Here is a 26,204-nt window from a genome sequence, read left to right as displayed (position 1 = left end):
TTCGAAAGAAGTTCTTTGAGAGGCCGGGAGCAGTGAGAGAGATGCACAACCAGATGAGTCAACCGGGTGGGAAAGCCGGATCAAGCTGACCTTCGTCATTGCGGTGTTTTTGGCGCCCCTGAGTGTCTGTCGTGAGCGACCGCGCAATCTGGCGGCCCTTTACTGCGTGCTGGGCAGCTTCAAAAACAGTTGTACACTCAGATGAGGCAGGGCTGTACGGGAGAACTGTGTCGATGGGAGCGGATGTATGCCGGGCGTAGAGAAGAAAAATAGGAAGAAACCGATCGTGCACTGTGTAGCAGTGTTGTAGGCGTGCGTAAAATAGGGTGAAAAGAGGTCCCAGTTCGTGTGGTGGGCAGCAACGTACATAGCCAGCATCTCGCCCAGGGTGCGTTTAAAATCATTGGGTTATACCAATGGTTTGCCGATGGTAGGCTGTGCAAGTCCGATGATTTATACTGCACTCGGCGAGTAGAGCTTTAACGACGTCAGACAAGAAGACGCGTACTCAGTCACTAAGGCGTTAATGAGGAGCGCCGTGGCGAAGTGCGGCAGAGGGTCGTATAAACCTATGCCAACACGTTCGATGGGGCGAGGCGGACAATGTAGTCGCTGCAACTCTCCAGCAGCGTGATGAGGCAATTGCTTACGGAGTTGGCAGGACGGGCACGTGCGGACGTACTTGAGGACGAAGTTATACATGCCATGCCGGTGGTATCACAGAAGGACGCGAGTGCACGTTTTTTATACTCCAATGTGGGCGCATTGGGGGTCAGCGTGGGAACAGGTGCAGATTTGGGACCGGAAATGTCGGGGAATGAAAAGAATTCATTTTCGACCATCGCAGTTATAGCTGCGCCGATAAAGCAGGTTATCACAAATTGCAAAATGTGAAGCTTGCCGACGAAGGGCGCGCGACGCTGGATCCGTCGATGGGCCCGAGAGAAAGTCAAGAAGTGAGACAATCCGTTGATCTTTACGCTGTTCAGAATGCATGCCGCAGGTGGTGAGTGAAGGCGTAGCGGATTCAAGGGTGGAGAGGTTGGCAATCTCGGCTTGTAGCGGGGAGCCGGACAGGGCATTAACTTACTAATGCTTGCAGCCCGACCGACTGATGACACGCATTTTATATTGTAGACAGACAGCCCATCGAGCCAGGCGACCGGAGGTATATTTTAGGAAAGAAGCCAACATAGGGCATGGTGGTCGGTGACCACGTCAAAACGTCGGCCATAGAGATAAGGTCTAAACTTTCTAAGGGCCCAGACAATAGCCAAGCACTCTTTTTCTGTCACGGAGTCTCTTTTATGCCACGAGGTAGCTGACCCGGGGTCAGGTTTTCCTGTCTCCGGCGGTTGGAGCCCGTTGCGATTGTGGGTGGTCGGGCATACTTTGAGTGAGGCCGCACCATTGGGCAAGCTTGACGCCCTCCCTGTCCTGGCCAGGCAGATCAGTAATGGAGTCGAGACAAATGAAGGACATGAGCGACATTTCGCTGTCCCCATTCACATCCCAATTCCCATTACCTGTTCATCCAACCCCTTCTGCTACATCCCAGGGGAGATCAGGGAAGTCTCCCCAGGCCCGCTTCCCCGGCTGTGGGTCGCTATGTAGCTTTTTAGCCCCCTCATTTTTTTCACATTTTCCCCACCTACGGGTGCCAAAAGTATACCATGAACTTCGGGCCTTTTCGTTTATTTCAGATTGGAGTAAGCCTGTTGTAGGTCACTGGTGCAGGCAAGGGCTTCTTATTTTTTGTTCTTTTTAGGTTGCCCGAACCTAACAAATGTCACGGAGTAGTTGCATTCGGCTTTTGTGAGGGCGCGGCTGGCGTAAGCAACAACATATTCGTCGAGCCTCGACTTGCGTTAGGTGAGCACAGCCCCCAGGCCAAAGCCACTGGCCTCTGCGTGAACTTCGTTTGCGGCTAGCGGGTCGAAGTGGCGCAAGATGGGTGGTGTCGTGAGGAGACTGCGCAACGTGTTGTACGCGTCGTCGCAGGAACGTGACCAACACGAGGAATTCAAGTTGCTGCCCAGAAGCTGAATTAAAGGGGCAACAATGGTGGCAAAGTTGCGAATAATACGTCTAAAATAGGAACTAAGGCCAAAGAAGCTGCGCGGTTCCTGAACGGAAGTACGTTTTGGAAACGCAGTCAAAGCACGAAGTTCGGCGGTGTCGGGACGTGTGTTCTCCTTTGAAACAACGTGGCCTAAAATTGTCATCAAGGTGAAAAACGTAGCGCAAAGAAACGAGGACACAGAAAGACGGACAACACACGGCGCTTACTTCCAACAATGGTTTATTTCAGAAAGAAAAAGTGGTTTTATAACGAAATCACGACCAACACGCTGACAAACCATGTGCTAGCAAAGCGTATCAGCCAGATATGCGAGCTCTTTCGCCATCAATGATACAGAGGGGGTACTCACACAATCATCTTTCAAAAGTGATATCCATTCCGCTTCTATGATTTCTCGTGTCAACCGGTTATTGTGCACTTTTAAAACCATGCATTGTTCAAGAAGCGGTATGCAGTGACATGACCGGCAGTGGACTGACAACCCTTTTCCACGCATATCATCTACGTCACGCCCATGCTCTCGAAGCCTATCATTCAGGCATCTGCCATTCAGGCATCTATTTTCATTATTATTGCTGATTATAATGGTTCCTACTATCCTGGTGTGTTGTTAATTTGAAACAAATTGTTGTTTGAACATTGGGTACCAGATCGCACACCTGCCTCTTTTGGTGCTGCGGGAGAAAAACGGAACAGCAATTTGGTCATGTTGATTTGGATTATGGCTTTGTCTGGTGTTTTATGGGGGACAGAGGGCACTTGCTCGTGTTGGATGTTGCCTTTTGCCGGTTTTGAAAGCTGCAGAACGAGCAACCATGAACACTGGCGAGAAGCAAGGGCATCGGAACGACCCGAGCAAAGCTGGTCGAGGTGCCTTGGCTACAACGCTGTGAGCAGTGGACCTGGCCCGGCGAGGGGGGACTGGCCACGTGAAGTTACCTGGCGTCCGGACACTGGGCGCGAACTTGAAATAGCCTGACGAAGGTGCGCGCCTGGCATCCGAGCCACGTGGAAGCAGCTCGTCCCCCTGGCGCCTTATTTGATGGCGGGGATGCTGTTATGCCCAGACAACCCGCCCGGATTCCAATTCTGCAGGACGCAAAATTTTCCTTGCGAACGTCCCTTTTGACAAGCCCGGTACTGCGCCGCAAGGCAACCGCCCTAATGCTCTCTTGACAAGCCAAGATGCTGTGCCGCAATGCAGCGGCGCCCTATAAAGAAGCATCGGCGAGCGACGTGCCCAAACGTGCAGCAAGCTGTTAGACAGCGAGGAGCCGATTTTTCTTTCCCCCTGGAAGTCACCGCGCGCGGCAAACTTGAAGCGGGTGGCCAGCGCGGTCGCTGGTTGGACCTCTCGGACGGCCGTCAAGTGCTGGCTTTGTATTGGGCCGTTTGAGTGACAACCGTTTCTCGGGCTTTCTAAGCCTCAACGCTGCCGCTCCGGGGAGAGACCGATCATCAGAGACCGACCCACCGTGAGTCGAGTGCCACTCACGAGTGGAGTGAAATGTGTGACGCGTTGGAGTCTCGCCGGACGTCGCTGTGCGAGAACAGTTGCGTTTGCTGTTAGCTCTCGGCCCCCGTCCAGGTCTTGTCCTGTATAATGCCCTGTACATTGCGTATAAAATCCCTTTTGCTATTCTCACCGACGCCTGACTCGGAGTCTTCGCTACCGCCAAGAAAGCTGGCAGTGCTCTGTCACAAAACAGGTGGCGAGCGCAACGAGACCACCTCTAAGTCGCAACGCTACCCAAGATGATTTCATGAGAACAGGTTGGCAAAATGAGGAATTGAAATGCCTAGAGGATCTACTCAATGGCGACGCGAGCCGTTCACGTCGCTAACGGCGAATAGCCTGCGCGCTTGCGGTGCCTAGCGAGAATCCAGAAAGTGGGCTCGTCACTTTTCGCAAGGAGCGGCAAAATGTGGCGGCCATGGCAGAAACAGCAGCACCGGTGTCAACAAGCGCCAGAACAGAAGCACCATTTGCGGTAACGGCGATCAGATTTGGTGGAGATAAACGAGGCCTAGGACATTTCGCTTGTGGCACAGTTCTCGCCTCAGGAACTGCAGCATCTAGTTTTCCTGTTGCATAAGGTCCGGGTGCCTGCGCATGAGGGAAAGGGAGTGGCGACGAGGAGGTGGGTAGCGCCGGGTGAAAGAGGGCGGCTCTGTGCGGCGCGGCTGGCGCTGAGTATTCACTTGGAGGAGGCCGGTAACCGGCTGCTTGGGAGATTGGCACACGGCAACGGAAAAGCCGGGCCACGTGACCAGGCAATACGAAGAGTAACAAATAGGACGATTGCCAAAGTAGTCGGAAAAAAGGCTTCTGAGCGTGAGGGACTTGAGGCACAGACGCCTGAGGTGGAGCGTAGGTTGGGCGGTCGTCAGGCGGTCGCGGTCGTGCAACGGCGATAGCCTAGGTCAGGGGTACATAGAGATGTGCGGGCGGCTGTGCTGGTGCGGGTGGAGGGACCGGTGGAAAGGCCTCAGCCACTTGTTCGCTGATGACATTGCGAAGGTCGGGCACCAGGTATGAAAACTGCACGGAGTGGGATGGCAAGGCGGATGGCACAAAAGAGAGTTGACGCGGAACCTCCTCAAGCACGAAATCTTTGATGTGTGCCAATAGTTGCGAGTGGTCGGGTGCAGTCGACAGGCCGGCGAGCGACTGGACGCACGCTGCGTGCTGGCTAGTGAGTAGCTTCTGCTTGCGGAGGTCGTCGTAGCTCTGGCAGAGACTGACGACTTCGGCAAAGGTGCGGAGATCTCGCAACAGCAGCATCTGAAAGGTGTCACCCTCGAATTCCTTTCAGAATGTTTTTGATCTTGTCAGCCTCGGACTCCTGGGCGTTGACGCGCGAGCACAGGTTTACCAGATTTACAGTGCAGCTTGTGAACGTTTCACCCGACTGCTGAGAGCGCTCGCACAAGCGGTGTTCGGCAGGTAGCTTGCGCACAGCAGGACATCTGAACACTTCGGTGAGGTTCGCCTTGAAAGCAGCCCACATGGATAACTTTGCTTCGTGGTTGCGCCCTGTTGCGAAGCAACAGGTTGGCAACGCCAGTCAAATAAATGATGGCGTTGATCAACTTAGTGGTATCGCCCCACTTGTTATATGTGGTCACCCGCTCGTATGATCTGAGAAAGTCTTCAGCGTCAAGATCGTCAGTTCCGCTGAAGATGGGCAGGGTTCCGCTGCCAAAGGGAGCCGGAACACAGGACTGAGGAGCCCATCTGTACGGCTTGGTGGTGGATGTCTTCGGGCATAGCGGGGGTCGGTAGCGTGCGGCTGCGGAGGTCCAGGGCGGTACGAGGATGGGAAACCGAACCTCCACCAAATGTAACGGGGGCTTAGGTCAGGCCTCAGGCGGCGGCGAAACAGTTTCTGGTCTGTCCAGGTCAGCAGGCTCTCGGTCTGTGCGATGGCAGTGCGGCTAGGCTAATGCCCTTCTTGTTCACTTTTGTAAGTATAAGACCTTCAACTATTTTCCCTCTGGTGTCTCTGTCTCACTGCCCCAAAAGGGGGAGTGCGCATTAGAATCTCCAGCTAGCACAGATGGTTCAAGCAGCTGTTGAAAAGGCTTTTCAAATCGTGAATAGTAACTGTGAGGTATGGTGTTATGTATACAAATAGAGGCTCAAGGAGTACGCTAGCGACCTAAGGATTGTACACCGATGTTTTCAGGAGTGGGGATTCTCAGCAGAAGCAAATTAAAAACAACCCGTGAAAAAGAGATTTTTTTTCAAAAAGTGCTAAAACGACACGGACAAAGAAGGGACAGGTACGAGCGCTCGTCCATGTGTGTTCCCTCTTTGTCCGTGTTGTTTTAGCGCTTTCGAAAAATGTCAAATGTGCACCAACTGGCCCGAGCCGCCAGTCTTCTGAACAATAGAAGCATATTATATTCAGAGAGCTGGGTCAAAATGTGTTAGCGATACTTCAGTTCTTTTGTAAACGCAGAAAAGACGCTCCTTTCAAAGGTTTTGTGATAAAGGTATGATGCGTTTCTTTTTGTTTTCTTTTTTCCTTGCATGGTGTGCGCCTGCGCTGGTTTGAGTGTATTTAGGCTATGTGTGCGTCCCTAAATAACCAGTTGACAGTCAGTGCTGTGTTCGTCCTTCTCTCCCTTCTTTTCTTTGGCCGTGTGCCGTTGCGCTGAAAAACTATGAGCTTAAATTAAGAATAACAACTAGCCCAAGAACTAACTCTACTGATGCATACAGAGCATATTGTTATCGTTTTTGTGTACCTACAGTGACAGCTACAGCCTCAAACATTGTTTTTTGAAAGGTACTTTTCGTGCAGGGCCTCCGCTTTGCGTTATGATTGCAACGCAACCTGAGGGCCTGTTTGCCTGTTCTCTATATCGTCGGAAAAAGTGGAATTTTCAAGATAATTTAGAGTTTCACCATAGATTTGTCTCCTCAATACAAAAAGCTATAGTCGACGTTGATTTAGGTATGTCTGTAAAGTCTATGTAGCTTGCAGTTTCTCATCATTCCTCTACAGTTCTGTTGAATAAAAAATGTTTAGTGCGTCGGGCGTTAGGCAAGTTTAGTTTCGAGGAAGCATTACTCTTGGCTTTCCTTTTTTGTTGAGAGTTACGCCGCCCTTCCAACACAGGCGTTTTCGGGGTGGTATCCATTGCCTTCCTGGAGGCGCTGGAATCCCGTGAAGCCACGGGCGTACGAGTGGCAGGCCACTCCCGGTTGGAAGAGGCCTTGTGGGCTTCCGACTCAGAGGTTGAAGTTCTGAAAGGTGCAAAAGACACACACACAGGAAAAAAGGGGAATGACACAAAGAGCGCCTTAAGAGGCGCTCTTTGTGTCATTCTCCTTTTTTCCTGGGTGTGTGTCTTTTGCGCCTTTCAGAAATTCAATCATGAACCAACTAGCCCCAAAGCAAGTTCTTCTGCGACTCAGAGGTCGACAGGCATTCCGTTAGGGTTGGCAGGGCAGCTTTTGCTGCCTTTCCCAGGGAGATGGATTGCCTGCCGGGGCCAAACTCGGGGCGAAACTCGGCGACGCTGAAACAGGTGTGGTGCTGCAGGCGCTGAAACCGGTTTGATGCACCACCCCATTGCACCGCATTCGAAAAGTTTGCGCTTGGTGTTGTGTTTGGCTTATTGGCGCATAAGCAACTACGGCTATCATGCGACAAGCTCAAGGTATCAGGAATTGTTTTCTGCAGATTTTTACAGATAAATTATGGTGGTGTAGAAAGCTTGATAAGTGATTTCCTTCTACCCAGTATTCAGAGCAAAAACAAGATTTGTAAATGGCTAACATTAAAAGTTGTAAAGGAGGACGGGTAACTTCATCACCCGTCCTTGGCTGGGAAAGGACTGGAGGCCCCTAGCCAAAAAATAGAACAACCTCAGCCCTTTTCTCCGGAATGAGAAAATGGTTTAGGTGTACTAAATATACAAACAAACCAGTGGGTAAAAAATTTTAGTCTCTTGAGAAATCCGGTTTCTTTGAGAAAGCTAAAAACACATTATATATCCATAATTGCATCGTCTCCTAAAAGCAGTGCAGAATGAAAACGAATCCATTCGGTATAAAATTGAGTAAAATAGTTTTTCCTTAGTTTTTCTAGTTTTGTACCAGAAAATAAAATGTGGCTAATCGTAACTTCGTCTCCGCATTCTTCGCAAACAGGTTGATCTTGTTTTGTCAGTAAGAAATTATGCGTGAGGTGCATGTGTTCTATATGAAGACGGCAGATTATCACTTCCTTAAAACGTTCCTAATAGGTGCAGGACTTCCATTCACTTATAACTGGTTTCACATTGTGTAGTTTGTTTTTTACTTCGTTGTTCCACGCGGACTGCCATTTCTGTCTTATGTTACAATGTATAAGTTAATGCTGTCTTTGGACGGAATATTTACTTTCTTTATTTGCTTGTCAGGTGCTTGAGCAGCGCATAAGTCTGCTCTCTCGTTGCCTTTAATTCCGATATGGCTTGGTACCCAGCTGAGTTTTAGGCTTTGTCCTTTAGCTGCGGCTATTACTATGTTGTGTATGATATCACCAAGTATAGGAGTGACTGCATTTATAGAGTGGAGGGCTGTAAGTACACCTAGCGAGTCGGTGTAAATAATACTGTTTTTGAGGTTCCCCTTTACTGTTTGTTCAGTGACTACATATACGGCGTAACATTCGGCAGGGAAGATTGATGCACACGGTGGAAGCCTTACACTTTGACTGCAGTTCCCTTGTACCACTGCAATTCCAACGTAAACATCTGTTTTTGAGCCATCTGTATAAAAAGCTGTGCAAGTACTGAATTTTTCCTCGAGTGCAAACAATTCTTGTAATATATGCTGTTGTGGAGTTCGTTTTTTGTTGAAATGTGTAAGAGTGAGATCACGGATTTCCGGGAGATTGTACCATGCCAGCAGGGGATTTCGTCTTCCAGCAATGCCAAGCAATTTGTCTAGTACGCCGATATTTTGGCGCATCTCTTCAAAACGCAAGTGCATTGGCCTGGTACTTTGCGGGTTGCTGTTAAACAACATTCTGGATCGGCACTTTGCGACTATTTGGTGACAGATGTGTCTAGGCAGTGCACGGATTTTAAGGATGTAGGAACACGTGAGCATCGTTCTTCTGTCTGTAAGCGATGGTTTGTTCGTTTCTACATTTTGAATGCTTATGGACGACGTCCTGTATGCACCAGTGTAAAGACGCAAGCCTAAATTATGGTTCGAATCCAGCCGTTTAAGATACGATGGTCTCGCTGAGCCATAAACTATACTTCCATAATCTAAGGTGGAGCGAATTACAGAGCGATAAATTTGTAGGAAATGCCCTATAGGAGCCCCAGTGTTTTCGGGAAAGGACTTTGAGTATGCACAGAGATTGAGAGGCTTTCTTTTTTAACGCATTAATGTGAGGCAGGAAAGTAAGCTTTCTATCAAATGTTGTACCTAGAAATTTATGTTCATTTTTTACGGGTACCTCTATTTCGTTAAGGTGAAGGGTAGGATCTGTATGTATAACTCGTATTAATGAGAACAGAATTGCCACTGATTTCTGTGGGGAAATCTGGAAACCATTTTTATCCGCCCATGCTGCCAGTTTATTTATTGTTATTTGTATTTGTCTTCCACATGTCGATACATTGGAGGATGTGCAAGCTATTTGAAGGTCTTCTACATAGACTGAGTACATAACGGACCTTGGGGTTATTTTATTAACAGGGTTCATTTTTACAACAAAGAGAGTAGTACTTAAATACAGCCTTGAGGTACTCCATTTTCTTGAATAAAATTTCTCAAAAGCGTTGAGCCCAAACGGACATTAAATGAATGGTTAGACAAAAAGTCTTTAAGGCTGTTCAGCATTCTGCCACGGATGCCGAGCTCAGCTAAGTCGTGAATAATCCCGGACCTCCAGGTTGCATCATATGGTTTTTCTCAATCGATAAAGACTGCAAGACGGTGTTGTTTGTAGATAAAAGCTTCTCTGACAGTATTTTCGAGACGGACTAGGTGATTTGTTGTGGATCATCCCTTTTTAAAACTGCATTCATCCATATCTAGAAGTTCGCAGGAATGAAGGGCAAAAGTTAATCTTATATTCAGGACACTTTCGAAGGACTTGGCGAGGCAACTGGTAAGGGCTAAGGGTCTATAACTGCTAGGAGAGGTTGGGGGTTCAATAGATTTAAGAAACGGTACAATAAATCTTTTTTTCCAGGATTCAGGTATTTTCCACGATATCCAAACTGTGTTAAATAATCTTAAATGTGCTTCTACGGCAGGCTCAGAAAGATGGGCAAGCATATCATAGTGTATATGGTCGGGTCCAGGAGCAGTTTTTTTTTTCCGGCAGACAGTACTCTGTTTATTTCTTGGAGAGTAATTAAAATTTTGTATTGTTCTTTTCTACCGCCACTTATTGGACGTCTTTGTTTTTCGTCTATATTTTTGTGTGTTTTAAATGACTGCGTATATTGCGATGGACTGGATACTGCACCAAAGTGTTCACCCAAAATGTCTGCCTGTTTCCTTATGCTCGTTTCGGTGCCAGGTGTTGTCAAAAGAGGAATTGTGAACGGTGACAAGTGGCTGTTTAATTTTCGAACATGCTGTCACATTTTTTAGATATGATATTACTATTTTAAGATGAAACATAACTCTGCCTTGAAGCCTTCTCGGCAATGCGACGGATATACCAAGCTTTAGCTCCTGCCTTTTAAAAATTTACGAGATTTTCATGTGTCGGAAACCTGCGAAATTTACACCAAGCTCTATTATTGTTGTTTGTTTGCTTCCGTGCAGTATTTTGTCCACCATACTTTGTGATTTGGTCCCACTACTCCAGAAGACTGCGGAAAACTAATTTTGCAGCAGTTAAGGCACAGTTGGTGAACTTTTCGTTTATCTAATAATTGCTCAGGTTTTCTAAATCTATATTCTGTAAAGTGGCTTTTGCTCTAAAAAGTTCCCAGTCCGCTAGATGCAGCTTCCAGCGTCGCGGCTTTGTGGGGATTATTTCTGGTGGAGGTGATCGCTACCATATGGGTTTTCAAAGACATCCCATTTAAAATCATTAAATAAAGAAGGTGAAGTAAACGACAAATCTAAACAGGCCATTCTCTCCGAGGTAGGGGAGCAGTATGTGGCCTTTTCGGTATTTACAAGACATACATTATTTGTGAGGATAAAATCTTCGATTATTTGGCCCCTAGTGTCACAGCGCTCGCTTCCCCAAAAAAGGAGAGGGAGCGTTAAAATCACCAACTACTAGATATGGTTCTGAAAGCTTATGGATGAATTCTTGTAGGTCATGAACTGTTACTCTAAGATGCGGAGGAATATATGCAGAACAGATAGTAATTTTATAGGTGACGATGGTGACCGCAACGGCTTCAAGTTTTGTTTTGATTTTGGTTTCTCGATCAGAGACGCCGCTTCGAACGACAATCGCGACGCCTCCCGAGAGTCGACTTGCCCGCTTGCGATCGCGTCTAAAAGATTTGTAATGTTTCAGGTTATTCATATGTTGTGCACCTACATTGGTTTCCTGTAGGCACAAGGCTACGGGTAACATTGGCCCTAAAATATCTGTCATGTCACTGTAATTTCTCAACGGGAATCTACAGTTCCACTGAACTAAAAGAGCCATGTTTGTGTTTTGGGGTGGGAACGTCATGTGGTTTACTTGTGCTCCGGACCCGTTATGAGGGCTCTGTCTTTTTTTTCGCTCGAGAGAGCTGTTCCGCCTCTGTAAAGCAGGCGGAGTTGGAGTTGTATCCATCACCTCAACAGAGGTGCTGGAGGACCGCGGAGAGGCCGCGGTTGTGTTAGTTGCAGGCCTTCCCTTACGGGGGGAAGTCCTGCGGGATGCCGACCAATAGACCGGGACTCCCTGCTTTGAGGGTGGCAGAGCAACCTTCGCTGTCGCTGCCTGGGGCGTGGATGGCCCGGCCATCGGCTCGGTGGAAGCGGCCTCGGCAGGTGCCAGAGTGCTGTGTGGTGCTACGCGCCGGCGCACCACATCAGCGAAGTTGGGTTTCGCTGTGAAGGCGAATGTATTGGTGAGGGAAAATCGCATCTTCGCTTCTTTAAATGAAATATTTCTTTGGTCTTTATGCTGATTATTTCCTTTTCCTTTTTCCAGGAAGGATACGCCCTGGAGTATGCAGCGTGGTCTCCTTCGCTGTTTGCGCAGCGTAGTGCTGCGTCACATTCCTCAGAATGGGGGTCCTTGGAAGCGCATTTCGCGCAAGTTTTTCGGCCGCGGCAACTTTGTGAAATAGTTTCGGGCAAGGTGCTGGTGTTAAATGTAAGGACCATGTGTTTATTATCTATTTCCTTGTCTTTTCGAATTTTGAATCTGTGAACGTCAATAACATTTTGGTCAGATAGTCCTTGAAGCAATTCAGCTTCTGTCAGATGGATAAAGTCATTGCATGGAAACAGCGCAGCAGACGGGACCGAGAAAAGAAGACACACACACAAGCACTGACTATAAACTGAACGAAATTTATTTCAGCAACGTTAGTATATAAAACTCGTACATATGATAAAAGCATGAAACATTAAAACTAGGTGACAACATTCTTCTAATCAGCCATCGAGAAATTTGATTCTTTTCTTTTCAAGTTAACAGAAAGAGTGCTGACGCACTTCTCCCCTCGTTGATGAATGGCATACGTCTCAAAAAGTTCGCGGTAAAAGAAAGTCGTTTACGATATTCCTTTATCGTGTGGATCAGCATACATAGGACAAACTGGGCGCTGTTTGAATGACAGGCTCACAGAGCATAATAAAGATATAAAAGACGGCACAAGGAAGAACTTGCCTGAACACGTGACCTCATGCCAGTGCACTGCCACTTTGGACAGGACCAAGGTTCTTAAACGATACAAAAACCAGCTTGACCGCGAACTTTTTGAGGCGTATGCCATTCATCAACGAGGGGAGAAGTGCGTCAGCACTCCTTCTGTTAACTTGAAAAAAAAAGAAATCAAATTTCTCGATGGCTGATTAGAAGAATCTTGTCACCTAGTTTTAAGGTTTCATGCTTTTATCATATGTATTGGTTTTATATATTACCGTTGCGGTAATAAAATTCTTTTAGTTGACAGCGCCCGTGTGTGTGTCTTCCTTTCTTGGTCCCGTCTGCTGCGCCGTTTCCGTGCAAAGGATGTACCAACTAGCCCGGCTTACTCCTTTGTTGGATAAAACTTGAAGTTGTGCAGGCCTTTGCTTCCGTCAGCAGGGCAGTCTAGGATGATGTGCCGCATAATTCGTTCCGAGCTGTGGCGTCAAGCCCGATTTCTCAAGGACTGCCTACGCGCCGCGTGCAACACGAACGGAGACAAGCGTCATCAAGCCACACGTTTCAGGGAGTGGACAGTCACAGCGGACCAGACTACGGAGTTTATTTGGGCGTCAGTGCGTCCTCACCTACCCAAGAAGAAGACGAATGTGAAATCCAGTCCGGACGTTCTGGTGGTGGGGGATGCCCAGGTTCGACAGCGGAAAATTGACGTGCTGAATTTGGGCCCAAAGTTTTGCCTGCAGCCTCCTATATCGCCGCCCGAAAAGGTGGCCCTGGTGACGAGTATAACTAACCGCGTAGGCGAGGAAGACCGACATCGCTGTGCTGGGGAGGGCGTCGACACATTGACAAGAGCTGTAGGAAGGCAGCGGAATTCTAAAAGCCTGCGTGCTATGGCCAAGTTTCTTGAGAGCAGTAGCCTACGTCTAGTCGTACCCGATAAAGAGGGGTTTTTCATGGTGATGCCGGAGAATGTGTACTCGGAGAAGGCACGGGTCGCCCTTGATAAGAATTTTAGGCAGGTGACAGTCAAGTGCGATAAAGTAAACGGCAGTGCAGTGGAACCGGTATCCAGGACGAACCTTGCGAAGCTCGTCACCGGTGTAAAAAAGGCTAAACTGTCGCTACTAGAGGTGTTTTTTGCTGCCAAGATGCATAAACCAAATTTCCGAGCGTATCACCTGGCAACACGCTGTGTCCGGATTTTTGCAAACGCAACTTGACCAGTTAACAGTTGCCGACCCTTTTGGGGCCCGGAACTCGGGAACAGTTGTGCGGCAATTTCTGGATAGCAACCCAGGAACGTGTTTTGGGTTCAGTATTGATGTAGAGGATTTGTACTACGCCCTTCCCCATGACAAAGTCATGGTTGCAGTAAAGGAGTGTATCACCCAACAAAGCAACGAAGAGCAATTTATAGGTAGAAGTGATTTCGGTTGAGAGTTTTTCGGAGCTGCGTTCTTTCTACCTAAATACGACGTTTGTGGGATCGCGAGATGAAATCTTCCTTCAGAAACGGGGCGTATGCATTGGGTGCCGTGTAGCTTCGGTTCTCAGCAACATCTTCCCTGGAACAGTAGACGAGGCCATATCTCGTAACCTCAATGGTCTGGAATTCCGGATTTGGAGGTATGTGGATGATTTCCTTGTAATGGTTGAGAAGAAAGGACAGGCGAGGCGCACTGTAGACGTCTTCAAGGCTTTTAAAGAGAATGCCATGGGCCTTAAGTTCACATCAGAAGTACCTGTGAACGACGAGCTTGAGCTCCTGTTTCTCCTGAGCACTGAGCTCCTGTTTCTCGACCTCAGGATCAGGCTCAAGGAGGGGCGTGTGTGTTGGGTGAACAAACCTAGGTCCAAGAAGCCGATACTGAACTTTTCGTCAGAGCACTCCAAGTTGGTTAAGATTAGTATCGCTCTCTCGTGTTTACGCTCCGCACTTGATAAGTCTTGTGTGCTTAGCCTTCCAGAAGGTGTGTTTTTTCAAGTACAAAGGCTTGCAGCCGCAGGGTTTCCAGACTCGGTCATTTCAAGAGCGTGTGAGAAGCTTCTCTCCACGGTAAAGGCTGATCGTTCCGGGAACACTAAAAACGGGGAGGAGGGAGAGTAAAGAAAAAGGAAGAAAACCGTTGCAGTTCCGCAAGTCTATCGCATGTCGCTCAACCTTAGGAATGTTGGGAGGAGGTTTGGAGTGGACGTCGTGTGCACAGCACCATTTAAAGTGCAACGCCTTTGTGCCATGACAAAAAGTAGAGTAGATAGGCCGAGTAACGTCAGCCCGTTCATGTGCACAGTGCGTCACCGCTCCCAATTTTCGGGTTGTCTTTTCGGCGTTGTGTATGAGATACCGCTCTCATGTAAAAAAGTGTATATTGGACAAACCGGGCGATGCTTGAACGTTCGGCGCACGGAACCTTGGTAATCTTTCTTCAGACACCGCTTGTTCAAGCATCGCTCAACATTGTGCAGAGTGCACCAAGAAAAATAAAGAGGTGTGCAAAGCTGATTTCAAAAAACCACCGTGCTATACCGGCATCGCGACCAGCGCACTAGAGAGATAATGGAGGCATATTTCATCGAAAAGAAAAAAGATGTCTGTGTCAGTACTCCCTTGGTCGCGTTATATGAAAGTGAGATAGGTTTTTTAGATGCCTCTTGATGTACCACCTTTTTTCATCTGTGACGCAGTGCATTCGGGTTTTTGAACTTTGGAGGTGATAGTGCCCTCGTCGCTATCTGTGTACTTGGTAGCTATCGCAACTATGTCCTTTTTCTGTATATGTATATATTTTTGCGTTCCTTCTTCATACAACTTGGTTGCGAGACAGCGCTTGTTTTGTGCCCTTTCTGTGTCCTTCGTCCGTTCGCGCTGAATTTTGCCATCAGAGATTTAATGCTCTGAGTCTCCAAATATAACGCTGCCAGCAGCGGAAGATACGGCATCCGGGCGCTAGAAATACAGCTACCGATTTGCGGCCACTTGCGGAAGAAAGTTAACTCTGCTCTTCATTTTTCTAGATTGATGTGGTTCGCCTAGCCCCTATCAAGCATCTGGCTGCTGCGCGCCCTAGGAAGTTCCATACGGTCGACATCCATTCACGAAGAGCTACCACAATTGTCTTGGCAGAGATTTAATGTTCTGAGTTTACAGAAAGAGCGCTGCCAGATGCAGACGATACGGCATCCGGAGGCTAGAAATACGGCTACTTGAATTATTCTAGTTATACACCGAAATGATGCTACTTGTGGAAGAAAATAAACGGCTCTTCATTTTTCTAGATTGATGTGGTTCGCCTAGCGCCTATCAAGCATCTGGCTGCTGCGCGCCCTAGGAAGTTCCGTACGGTCGGCATCCATTCACGGATAGCTGCCACGATTGTCTGGGCAGAGATTTAATGTTCTGAGTTTACAGAAAGAGTGCTGCCAGGTGCAGAAGATACGGCATCCGGACTCTAGAAATAGAGCTACTTGAAATATACTAGAAATACACCGATTTGCGGCCACTTGCGGAAGAAAATTAACTTTGCTCTTCATTTTTCTAGATTGATGTGGTTCGCCTAGCGCCTATCAAGCATCTGGCTGCTGCGCGCCCTAGGAAGTTCCGTACGGTCGGCATCCATTCACAGATAGCTACCACGATTGTCTGGGCAGAGATTTAATGTTCTGAGTTTACAGAATTTACAGAAAGAGTGCTGCCAGGTACAGAAGATACGGCATCAGGACGCTAGAAATACAGCTACTTGAAATATACTAGAAATACATCGATTTGCGGCCACTTGCGGAAGAAAGTTAACTCTGCTATTCATTTTTCTAGATTGATGTGGTTCGCCTAGCGCCTATCAAGCATCTGGCTGCTGCGCGCCCTAGGAAGTTCCATACGGTCGGCATCCATTCACGGATAGCTACCACGATTGTATGGGCAGAGATTTAATGTTCTGAGTTTACAGAAAGAGCGCTGCCAGGTGCAGAAGATACGGCATCCGGAGACTAGAAACACAGCTGCTTGAATTATTCTAGTTATACACCGAATTGATGCTACTTGTGGAAGAAAATAAACTGCTCTTCATTTTTCTAGATTGATGTGGTTCGCCTAGCGCCGATCAAGCATCTGGCTGCTGCGCGCCCTAGGAAGTTTCATACGGTCGGCATCCATTCACGGATAGCTACCACGATCGTCTGGGCAGAGATTTATTGTTCTGGGTCTCCAAAGAGAGCGCTGCCAGCAGCGGAAGATATGGCATCCGAACACTAGAAATGCACCGATTTGCGGCCACTTGTGGAAGAAAGTCAACTTGCACTTGCACTTCAACATTTACTTCGTGAATTGATCGCGTCAAGTTTTTAAAATGGTACACGTCTAACTCTTCTACCTCGTCCTCAGTGTCATCGACTGTATTCAGGAGCTGTGCCTTGGGGCACATTTTCTGCAAGTGACCGACTTTTAAACACTTATGGCACTTGAAATATTTGCACCAACACTTCTGCGATTCGTGCTTCTTGTCACATCTTTCACAAGAGGCTTTCAATGACAATTGTTAAGGAGACTTCGCAATTCTTTTGTTCCTTGCTCTCTTAATCTTAGCCTGCAAGGAATGCAACGATAAGTTTGATTCTCTTGTTTGCATTATAGCGGGGTCTTTTGCCGCCAGCTCCCGGTACAATGCAATTTTCCATGCCCCCTCAAACTTCTCTGCAGCGAACATCGTGCGCTGGCTTTCCTCACTCCGCAAACCTGCAACCAATCTGTCCCGTAAAGCATCTTGCAAGAATGTGCCAAAGTCGCACTTCCTGGCCAAGCGTTTCAGTTCAACAATAAGCTCTTACACGCCTTCGTGCTCTAGTTGTAGTGGCGATTGAACTTGCAACTTTCGGCAATCACAGAGCTTCTCGGGCAGTAATGAAGCAACCGCTTTACCTCAGCTTACGTTTGTTCGGCGGGCGTTTTCAGAAAACTCAGATTTTTCAGCACCTCATAAACTTCTGTTCCAATAACAGTAAAAAATACAGGCAGTTTTCTTTCCTGAGGGACTTCGTTCGCGCCGACAAAAGTTCAAAACGTTCCAGGTATGATTCGAAGTTCTGAGTTTTAGCATTAAACTCCGCTATCTTCCCGTAAGAAGGCATTTTGACAGTACTCTTCACACGTTGCGTCCGAAGTAGTCATGTCACTTCATCAGCACTCCCGCTGGACTTGTCGACGTCTCCGTTGGCTGTCTTGCTCTTTGAACATGTACACCTTAGTCGGCGGTCGACGAACATGCCGGCTGCTCTGCCGGGTCTTTCCGCATAGAACGTTGCTTTCGCAGTGCCGAGCAAGCTCCACGCGCGGCCGAAGTGCCTCGTCGCCAGATTAGATGACTGACGCTAGACGTGGACGACGACAGAAGAACGTTTATTCAACAGCACGCAGGAATATATATGCCTGAGAGGCCTGATAACGCAGCACAGAATCACGGTTCTTCCAAGACCGCGGTGACGTCACAACTCAGCGTCGCGCTATCACAAGTAGAAATACACCGAGTTGACATGACTGTCCTGGTATTTTCAGCCACTTGCGGCAGAAGTCAACTCCGCTCTTCATTTTTCTACATCGATGTGGCTCCCTTTGTGCCGATCATGCGTCTAGCTGCTGTGCGCCCCGGTAAGTTCGACAAAGTCGCCATAAAATCCCAGATAACTACCACGATCGCCTGGGCGATGATTTAGGGCTGTATTTCCAGAGAGAGCGCCGCCAACAGCACAATATAGGGCATTCGGAGACTAGAAATACACCGAATTGACACCACCATCAAGGTATTTGCGGCAACACATGGTAGAATGTCAATGCTGCTCTTCCTTTTTCTGGACTGATGTGGTTCCCCTCGCGCCGATCAAGCGACTGGCTGCAGCGTGCCCTAGGAAGTTCCACAATGTCGCTATCCAATCCCGGATAACTATACCATGATCACCGTGGCAGAGATTCAACGTTCTGAGTTTCCAGAGAGAGCACCGACAAAATCACAAGATAAGGCAATCGGACTGTAGAAATACATTGAGTTGGCATCACCGTCGTGGGGTTTGCGGCCACTTATGACAGGAAGTAAACTCTACTCTTTATTTTTCTAGATTAATGTGGTTCGCCTCACGCCGGTCAAGCGTCTGGTTCTGCTCGCGGCCGGCAGACCCTCACGGCGGCCGTGGTTGACCTTTAGGGGAGGTGCCACGAACAGCGAGGTACTTCTCGATTTCGCCGTTTCACTCAACGCAATGATGACGGCGAGAGTCTCGTGCAAATCCGCGGAGCCCGATTTTGTAGCCGAGGCGGTGCAGGTGCGGCACTGCCCTACAAAGATAGCAGAGCGGTTGCTGCAGAGAAATGCAGCAATCTCCTTTCGACCCGTTGGGCACATGGCGAGCCTGCGCTGGGACCGCTGGCAGAATGGCTGTGGCGGTACGGACGTTGGTGGCGAGTTGTATGACAGTCATTGCACTGGAGAGAACTTACGGCGACTGAGAGCTACGGCGTAGCTTATGAGGCGTCATCTGGCATCCACGCCTTCGGCATCGACTGAGGGAGTGAAAATGGCTGCCGGATATTTTTGGGACGACTTTGGTAACGGCCAGTGCAGTCAGATCAGGCGAGCCGAGTATGTTTCAGTAGTTCCTCACGGATTATCGTGCATATAAACTCATACCTGGAGGAGTTGTCGCTAGATGTGCACAAACCTCTCCACTGAATAATGGCTCGCTGCACAAGGAGTCTTGTCGTCGGCATCGCCGCTAAGTGCTCGCTTAACGCCAGTAGCTTATATTATGAAGTCTGCGAGTGTCTTCGGGGGATCGCTGACTAAACCACTAATGAGTTGGCATTTCACAATTCATCCGGTGCCGCAGTTTCGTGGCTTCCACCACATGGGGCCAGCGCGCCAGCAAAGACGGGTTATATGCTCTGGCGAACATGGGAACACTCTCATTATGTTTATGGATGCCGGCGTCCAGGAGGCGGCGTGCACTTTCTTGGTGGTCCGTGCTAATTATCCCAGCTTTGCATATCGACCTACTGGTTCCCGAACTAAGTATTAGCTCTGTCTTTGAACGCGAAACAAACCGTTCCACATATTCTGCGCAGGACTCCACTGCTTCAAATTGCCCACCGGCTCAAACTGGTCAAGTCTGTCTTCGTCGTCTTGAAAAGCAGCGCCATGAAAACTGGCTGGCACACGGGACTGCTGAAACGTCGAGTGAGACGCGCTAGCCTGTGTCATGGAACTAGGCATAGAATGTAGATGAGTGGGCGCCTCTTCTTGGAGGGGCGAACTCACTCTTGGGCCATTGTGAGAAGGCGGCAGCTGCTGTTGTGAACTGGTTTTCAGAGAAGCGGGAGCCGGTAGCTGTCAGGAGGGGTCCTAGACACTGGGGCGCCGAGCGCGCTACCCCAGCTGTGTCAAGTAGCAAATTGGTTTAGAACTCGACGCCTAGAAGGTGGAAAAACGCCAGCACCGAGAAGCACCGGGAAGCAGCAACATCACCGAGAGGCGACGGACACGGTCACCAGATTCTGCACATTTTAGCGTGACGCATGAGCTTCGTGCCGAGCAGCCGCCGAGCGCCTATCGTTGCAGACGGTGCACCATACTGACAAATAAGAGGCACTAAGTTGCAGGCAATCTGTTAATGCTGCACCCTGCAAACCATATTGTAATAATAGCGGTCTCGCCGAATAATGAAGGTACATTTCAGTGTGAACTGGAGCCTAGCACACAGGAGGCGCGGTAGTTGCTCGCGGGAATCTGAGCGCTGCCTTCCCTCTGCCCCACTTTTGTGCCACTTGCGCTGTAGCGGCTGGATCCACTTCTGACAACAAGTTGCAGAACAACACAGACTAGACGGACTGATTGCCCCGCTGTTTGTTTGGTCAAATCACTGATGGAGTGCGAGAGAGAAGAGGCGAGTTTGCGTGAAGCTGCTAGTGCGCTACGGCCTGTGCGGCTGTGCTCACGTAACGGAGCCGAAGGACATGTTGCACATAGCGAAATTTGCTCATTGTGCACAATGACCCCGAGATGCTAATAAATATTTCCGTACCAATGCTGTACGGCCACTGTCTGCACTGAACCACTTAAGCGTTAACGCTTCTGCTCGCGAACGGGTGGTCACTAATCTAAAGTCAGCGTTTGTCCGGAAACAAATAAAAACACAACTCGATTCCTTTCCATTTGGGAGCGACAACTCTTACCTTGAGTGTTAGCATCAGTTTATGCAGTTGCTCGATACGGAGGTTGTGATCATCGGTGTTCATGTATCCAAAATGCCAAATCCTTTTGTCATACAAAGCATCCAAGTGAAGCTTCGCATGGGGGTCACTTAGGGTTTCGTTGATCTTGTCATGTGTCCTGGAAAATTAAACCATACGATTATGGTCATCGAGACTGTGGGGCAAAATTATTACATCAAAAGTAACATCAGTCATTTAAGTCTTATCAAAGTAGCGACAATGGCGTCTCGAACTAGGAATGGAAACCAGTTTCGCGAAAGAAACGCCGTGAGAAACGGGCGCGAAAGGCTTGTTTAGTAGTAAATGTTAATAATAATAATAATAAAAATTGAGGGGACACTTGAGTTCCGCCCTAAGGGTATGACGCGAGCATATTGCGTTATTTCGCATATGTGTTGAAGGTCATTCTCTACACTTATAGACGTCTGGGTGCCCTCATAAGCTTCCTGACGCAGTGGTGCTGCAGAAACTGACGCGCCACTGTTCTGTCATGGCAGGCGCTTCTTTCGGTGGGCCTCGTGTGGCCCAGGTTGCTCTTCCCGAGAGATCAATCATTAACTGCCACATGGAGCGGTGGACTGCTACTATACGGTGGCCAGGTTGTGATGCCGCCGTAATGTCATGTGACCTAGCTGACTCACCTGCCTTCCAGGTTGCTGTCTGGGCACCACTCTAAGAGTCATGCTCGTGATTTTTCGCTAACAACGGAGAACATGCCGACAGCGGATTCTGTGCACAACGCGGTGTTTAACGCCACCGCTTTAATAATTGTAGGAGACAAGCTCCGCCTTGAGGATATGAAGCGATAGGCTGAGTTCATGCCCATATATGCTGAATTGCTCATTGCGAAATTCACGGTCATATTCTCCTCGGAGTCCTTATACTAATCCTTGGACGATGGTGCTGCGGATCAGAAATTTCCCACTGCCCTACGATGGCAGGCTCCACCACCGATGGGTTTTGTGCGACCCAAGCTGCTCTTCCCGAGCAACTCCTCGCGATCAATCAATAGCTGCCACCTGCGAGGGTGGTCAGTTTGCCAACAATCCAGTGGGTGGGTGGTGATGACCCCACCAAGTCACGTGACCTGGATTGCCTACCTAGGTTGCTTCACCGATTGGTGGCTGCCTGGGTCACCCTAGGCCACTAGGTTTATCGCTCTCAACGCCGACAATGCGGACGCCGGATTTTCTGCGTAGCGGGGCCTTGAGCACTGTCGCGTAAATAATACGGTGTTTAAAGCTAGAACCTTGCGGAACCCGTTGTGCAGAAAATCTGGCGTCGGCACTGTCGGCGTTGAGAGAGAAAAATCTCCAGCTTGACTGCGAAAGGTGGTGCCCAGAGAGCAACCTGGGAGGCAGGTGGGCCACATAGGTCACGTTACCTTGCGGCGTCATCGCAGCCTGCGCACCGAATTGTCAGCAGACTGTCCACCGTGGCCGGTGGGAGCAAAATTGATGGTTGGTCGCTCGGGAATTGCAACCTTGGTCGCATAAGACCCTCGCTGGGAGAAGCTGCCACCGCACGGCAGTGGCGCATTGCTTAACGGCTGCACCACTAAGCCGGGAGGTGTATGAGAGCACCCTGGTATCTCTGAATGTAATATAGAAAATGACCTTCTGCGTATATGGCAATTAAATCAGTACGCTATGGCGCCATAATCTTAGGACGGAGTTTAAGTGTGTCCTTAACTGTTTTTTGCTGCACATCAAATATATGCATATATTCGTCGGGTTAGCTCAGGCCAGGGCTTGTCGGGCGGCACCCGGTGGTCAGTTCAGCAGCCGGAACAAGCTATTTACGCAAATGATATAAGAACCGAAACATATCATAACGGGTAGAAATATATATTTGCAGAAGGGGTTTCATATATACACAATGAGGCAGCAGAGGAGCCATAGAATAAAGCCAGCGCCCGAATACACTTCGTCCTCCTCGTCCACCACATGCACAAGTACCATGCTTCATCATCTTCTTGGTCCAAGCCTACGGCGGTAACATAATCCCCGTCGGCCAAAGCACCGCCTCGGTGCTAAGGAGAACTATGAGGGACGTGGTAGGGTTAAGTCTAGCCACATGAACGACATCGGTCACAAGGCGGGTGGATGACGCCGCAGAAGATAGAGGACTACTCTCGTACGTGACGTCGGTCACCTGCCGGACGACTCGGTATGGGCCGGTGTATGGAGGAACCACCTTTTCAGACAGGCCAAAGGGACGAGCGGGACATCAGAGGAGAACAAGGAACCCCGGGAGAAGTCGACAGCCTGATGTCAGTAGTCGAAAATGGCCTTCTGCTTGAACTAAGAACCGGAGAGACGAGTTTGAGCAACTTGACGCGCCATGGCGGCGCATATAATGGCATGCTGCGCGTATTACGTGGGCGTAGCGATGGTGAGCAGTAACAATGCGTCCAAAGGGAAGTTAGGATGGCGGTCGAACAAAAATAGAAAAAATCCTGTAGTCGCATGGCGGGACGCATTATAAGCGAATGTGAAATATGGCAAAACTTCATTCCGATCGCGATGGTCGGGAGAGATGTACATAGGTAACAAGTCTCTGAGTGTTCGATTCAGGCGTTCGATAAGGCCATTAGCCTGAGGATGGTAGGCTGTGGAAAGTTTGTGTTAAGTGGAACAGGACTGAAGGATGTCGTCCACGACTTTCGACAAGAAATAGCGGCCACGGTCGGTCAGGAGTTGCAGTAGTGCACCGCGGTGAAGGATGATGTCAGGCAGAAGAAAGTCCGCAACATCTGTAGCGCAGCTCGTTGGCAAAGGACGCGTGATGGCGTATCTTTTGGCATAGTGGGTGGCGACAGCAATCTACTCATTGCCAGATTGGGCCTGTGGAAAAGGGTCAAGGTCAAGATCGACGCGGTAGAAAGGAGAGAGAGGTATGTGAATATGCTGGAGGTGACCAGCAGGCCACACAGATGGTTTTTCCGGCGTTAACACACGTCGCAAGCGGCGACATAGCGACGTATGGCATATAATTCAGGCCAAAACAAAATATATGGCGGACGCGGTCGTATGTCCGAGACACACCGAGATGTCCGGAGGTTGGCTGGTCGGGAACTTCGGCCAAGACAGATGAGCGCAGGCGCTCAGGCACGATAAGCAGCAGGTCAGGCCCATTAGGGTGGAGATTGCGACGGTACAGAATGCCATCTTTAAAGGACAAAGAGCCGCAGCGAGGGATCGGTGTGAGCAACGGCGAGGCGTTCAATGATCGTGCGTAACGAAGGATCGCGTTGCTGTTTGGTAGAAATGTGCGGCAAGTTGGAAATAGCGGAGATGGTGCCATGTCATTTTCGGTTGAGTAAGGTGGATCCACAGGGTGACGAGATAAGCAGTCAGCGTCCTGATGGAGACGTCCGGACTTATACACTACGTTGTACGAGTACTCCTGTAGTCTCAAGAGCCAACGACCAAGACGTCCAGAGGGGTTCTCGAGAGGTGAAAGCCAGCAAAGCTCGTGGTGGTCGGTCACGACAGTGAAAGGATGGCCGAAGAGGTAAAGAAGGAATTTAGCAACTGCCCAAACGAGAGCCAGGCGTTCATGCTCAGTGAGTAGCTGCCCCCGGCGGCCGAAAGAAGACACTGGCGTATGCAATGGCGCGTTCGTGGCCCTGCTGGTGCTGCACTAACACAGCACCAGTCCCGTGTCCACTGGCGTAGGTGCAAACTTCGCTAGCGGCTGACGGGTCAGAATGGGTAAAATAGGTGGTGTGGTTAGCAAGGTGATGAGCGCTGAAAAGGCTTTCACTTGGGCGGGGCCCCCGGTCAAATGAACGTCGCTCTTCAGGAGATCTGCGTGTGGACGGGCGATAGCTGCGAAATTTCGAACAAAACCGCGGAAGTATGAACAAAGGCCAACAAAGCTGTGTACATCGTTTTGAGACTGAGGAATAGGAAATCCTTTGACAGCGGGGATTTTATTCGTGTCCGGGCGTATTCCCGACCCATCGACGAGATGGCAGAGGATTGTGAGCTTGTGGCGGCCGAATTGAAACTTTAAGGATTTGAGCCCGGCATCGAGAAAAAGTACGAGGATCGGTGAAAGCCTTTCAAGATGAGTTTCAAAAGACGGCGAGAAGACTACAACACCGTCGAGGTTACACAGACATGTTCAGCATTTGAATTTTCGGTGAACCGAGTCCAAAATCCGCTCGAAAGTGGATGGAGCAATGCATAGACGGAACGGCATTACTTTAAGTTGATACAGACAGTCAGGAGTAATGAAGGCCGTTTTCTCACGGTCCATATCGTCCACAGAAATATGCCAATATCTGGAACGAGGATCGACAGATGAGAAATAGGTAGCTCCACGAAGGCAGGCCAAGGCATCGAATATACCGGGCAATATACGTCTTTTTTGTAATTCGGTTGAGGTGGCGGTAATCGGCGCAAATGCGCCAGGTACTATCCTTATTTTTGACAAAAGCCTAGGAGGGGCCCATGGAGTTGAGGAGGGCTCAAGGATGTCCTTGCCGAGCATCTTGTCAACTTCCTGTCGGATGACGATCCGTTCAGCTACGGAGACTGTGCCGCCGCTGATGAACAGGGGAGGAGTCGCCTGTGTTTGTTTTATGCTTAAGAACGGATGTTCGGCCCAATGGGCACTCGTCGAAATCAAAGACGGAATGGAAAGACTCCAAAACACGTCGAAGATTATGAGCTTGGGCAGGCCACGGGTCGGGAGCTATCATTTTCGAGTACACATCAGCTGGTACGGCTGCAGTAGACGATAGGCGACAAGAGGACGGAACGGACGTGGCAAGAACTGAGATGTGGCATTCGTATGTTGCGCTAAGGGTCGCCAGTGCGGACAAAATCAGCAGTACACAGGCGGTGGACAATGGGGTGGGCGGGTTCCGGCGCAAGAGGTACGTCCAGCTGTACGATATTTGAGGAGCAATCGATGATGGCGAAATGGCCGGAGAGGAAGTCAACCCCGAGGATAAGGTCTTGAGTAAGGGCAATTGGCAAGGGCAGTCAATAAAATAAAAGCATAGCGTACCGCGATCGACACACGGGCAGGGTACATGCCAACTACGGCAGATGTTCCGCCATCGGCCACACGAACAACAGCTGAGGGGGAAGGCGTGAGCACTTTGCGCAAGCGACGCTGAAGCATGGAAGAAATCACTGTCACCTGCTCTCCAGTACCGATCAGTGCAGTGAAAAGCACATCGTCCACGTACACGTCGATCAAGGTGCTTCTGGTGCGCAATGTCAAACTAGGATTCTCGGGCCTGGTCGCGAGAGCAGCATCACCTCCAGACACTGCAGCCATTAGTTTTTCTATTGAGGGCAAGCATACGAGGCAGGGGACGATGGGGGCGAGCTCGGGGCGATTAAGAGTGACGGCGTTGGGGTGACGACGAGCGGTTGAGAGGGGTCTGGGCGTCGTGGCTCGACAAGTGCAATTCAGACGGCGAAGAAGAGCGGCGTAAATAGACAGAGTACCGATAGCAGTTGGAGTTCAACGTTGGAGGACTTCGGAAGTGTCGAGAAATCTGGCCAACTCGAGAACAGTTAAAACAGATGGGCCTGTCATGAGA

General features: G+C 49.2%; 1 protein-coding gene across 2 annotated transcripts in view; it reads right to left on the bottom strand.

Moving 5' to 3' along the window:
- The window catches only part of LOC144106728 (uncharacterized), a 467,224-nt gene that overhangs the window by 40,584 nt on the left and 400,436 nt on the right, over positions 1-26,204 (bottom strand). For both annotated transcript variants that reach the window (XM_077639574.1, XM_077639575.1), the window contains one exon: positions 20,600-20,756. In XM_077639574.1, the coding sequence (XP_077495700.1) occupies positions 20,600-20,756 (157 nt within the window). The remainder of the gene's footprint in view (positions 1-20,599; positions 20,757-26,204) is intronic.

Source organism: Amblyomma americanum, chromosome 10 (genome assembly GCF_052857255.1).
Source record: "Amblyomma americanum isolate KBUSLIRL-KWMA chromosome 10, ASM5285725v1, whole genome shotgun sequence".
NCBI lineage: Eukaryota > Metazoa > Arthropoda > Arachnida > Ixodida > Ixodidae > Amblyomma > Amblyomma americanum.
The sequence above is the reverse complement of the archived record's forward strand: the minus strand, read 5'-3'. Positions and strand labels throughout refer to the sequence as shown.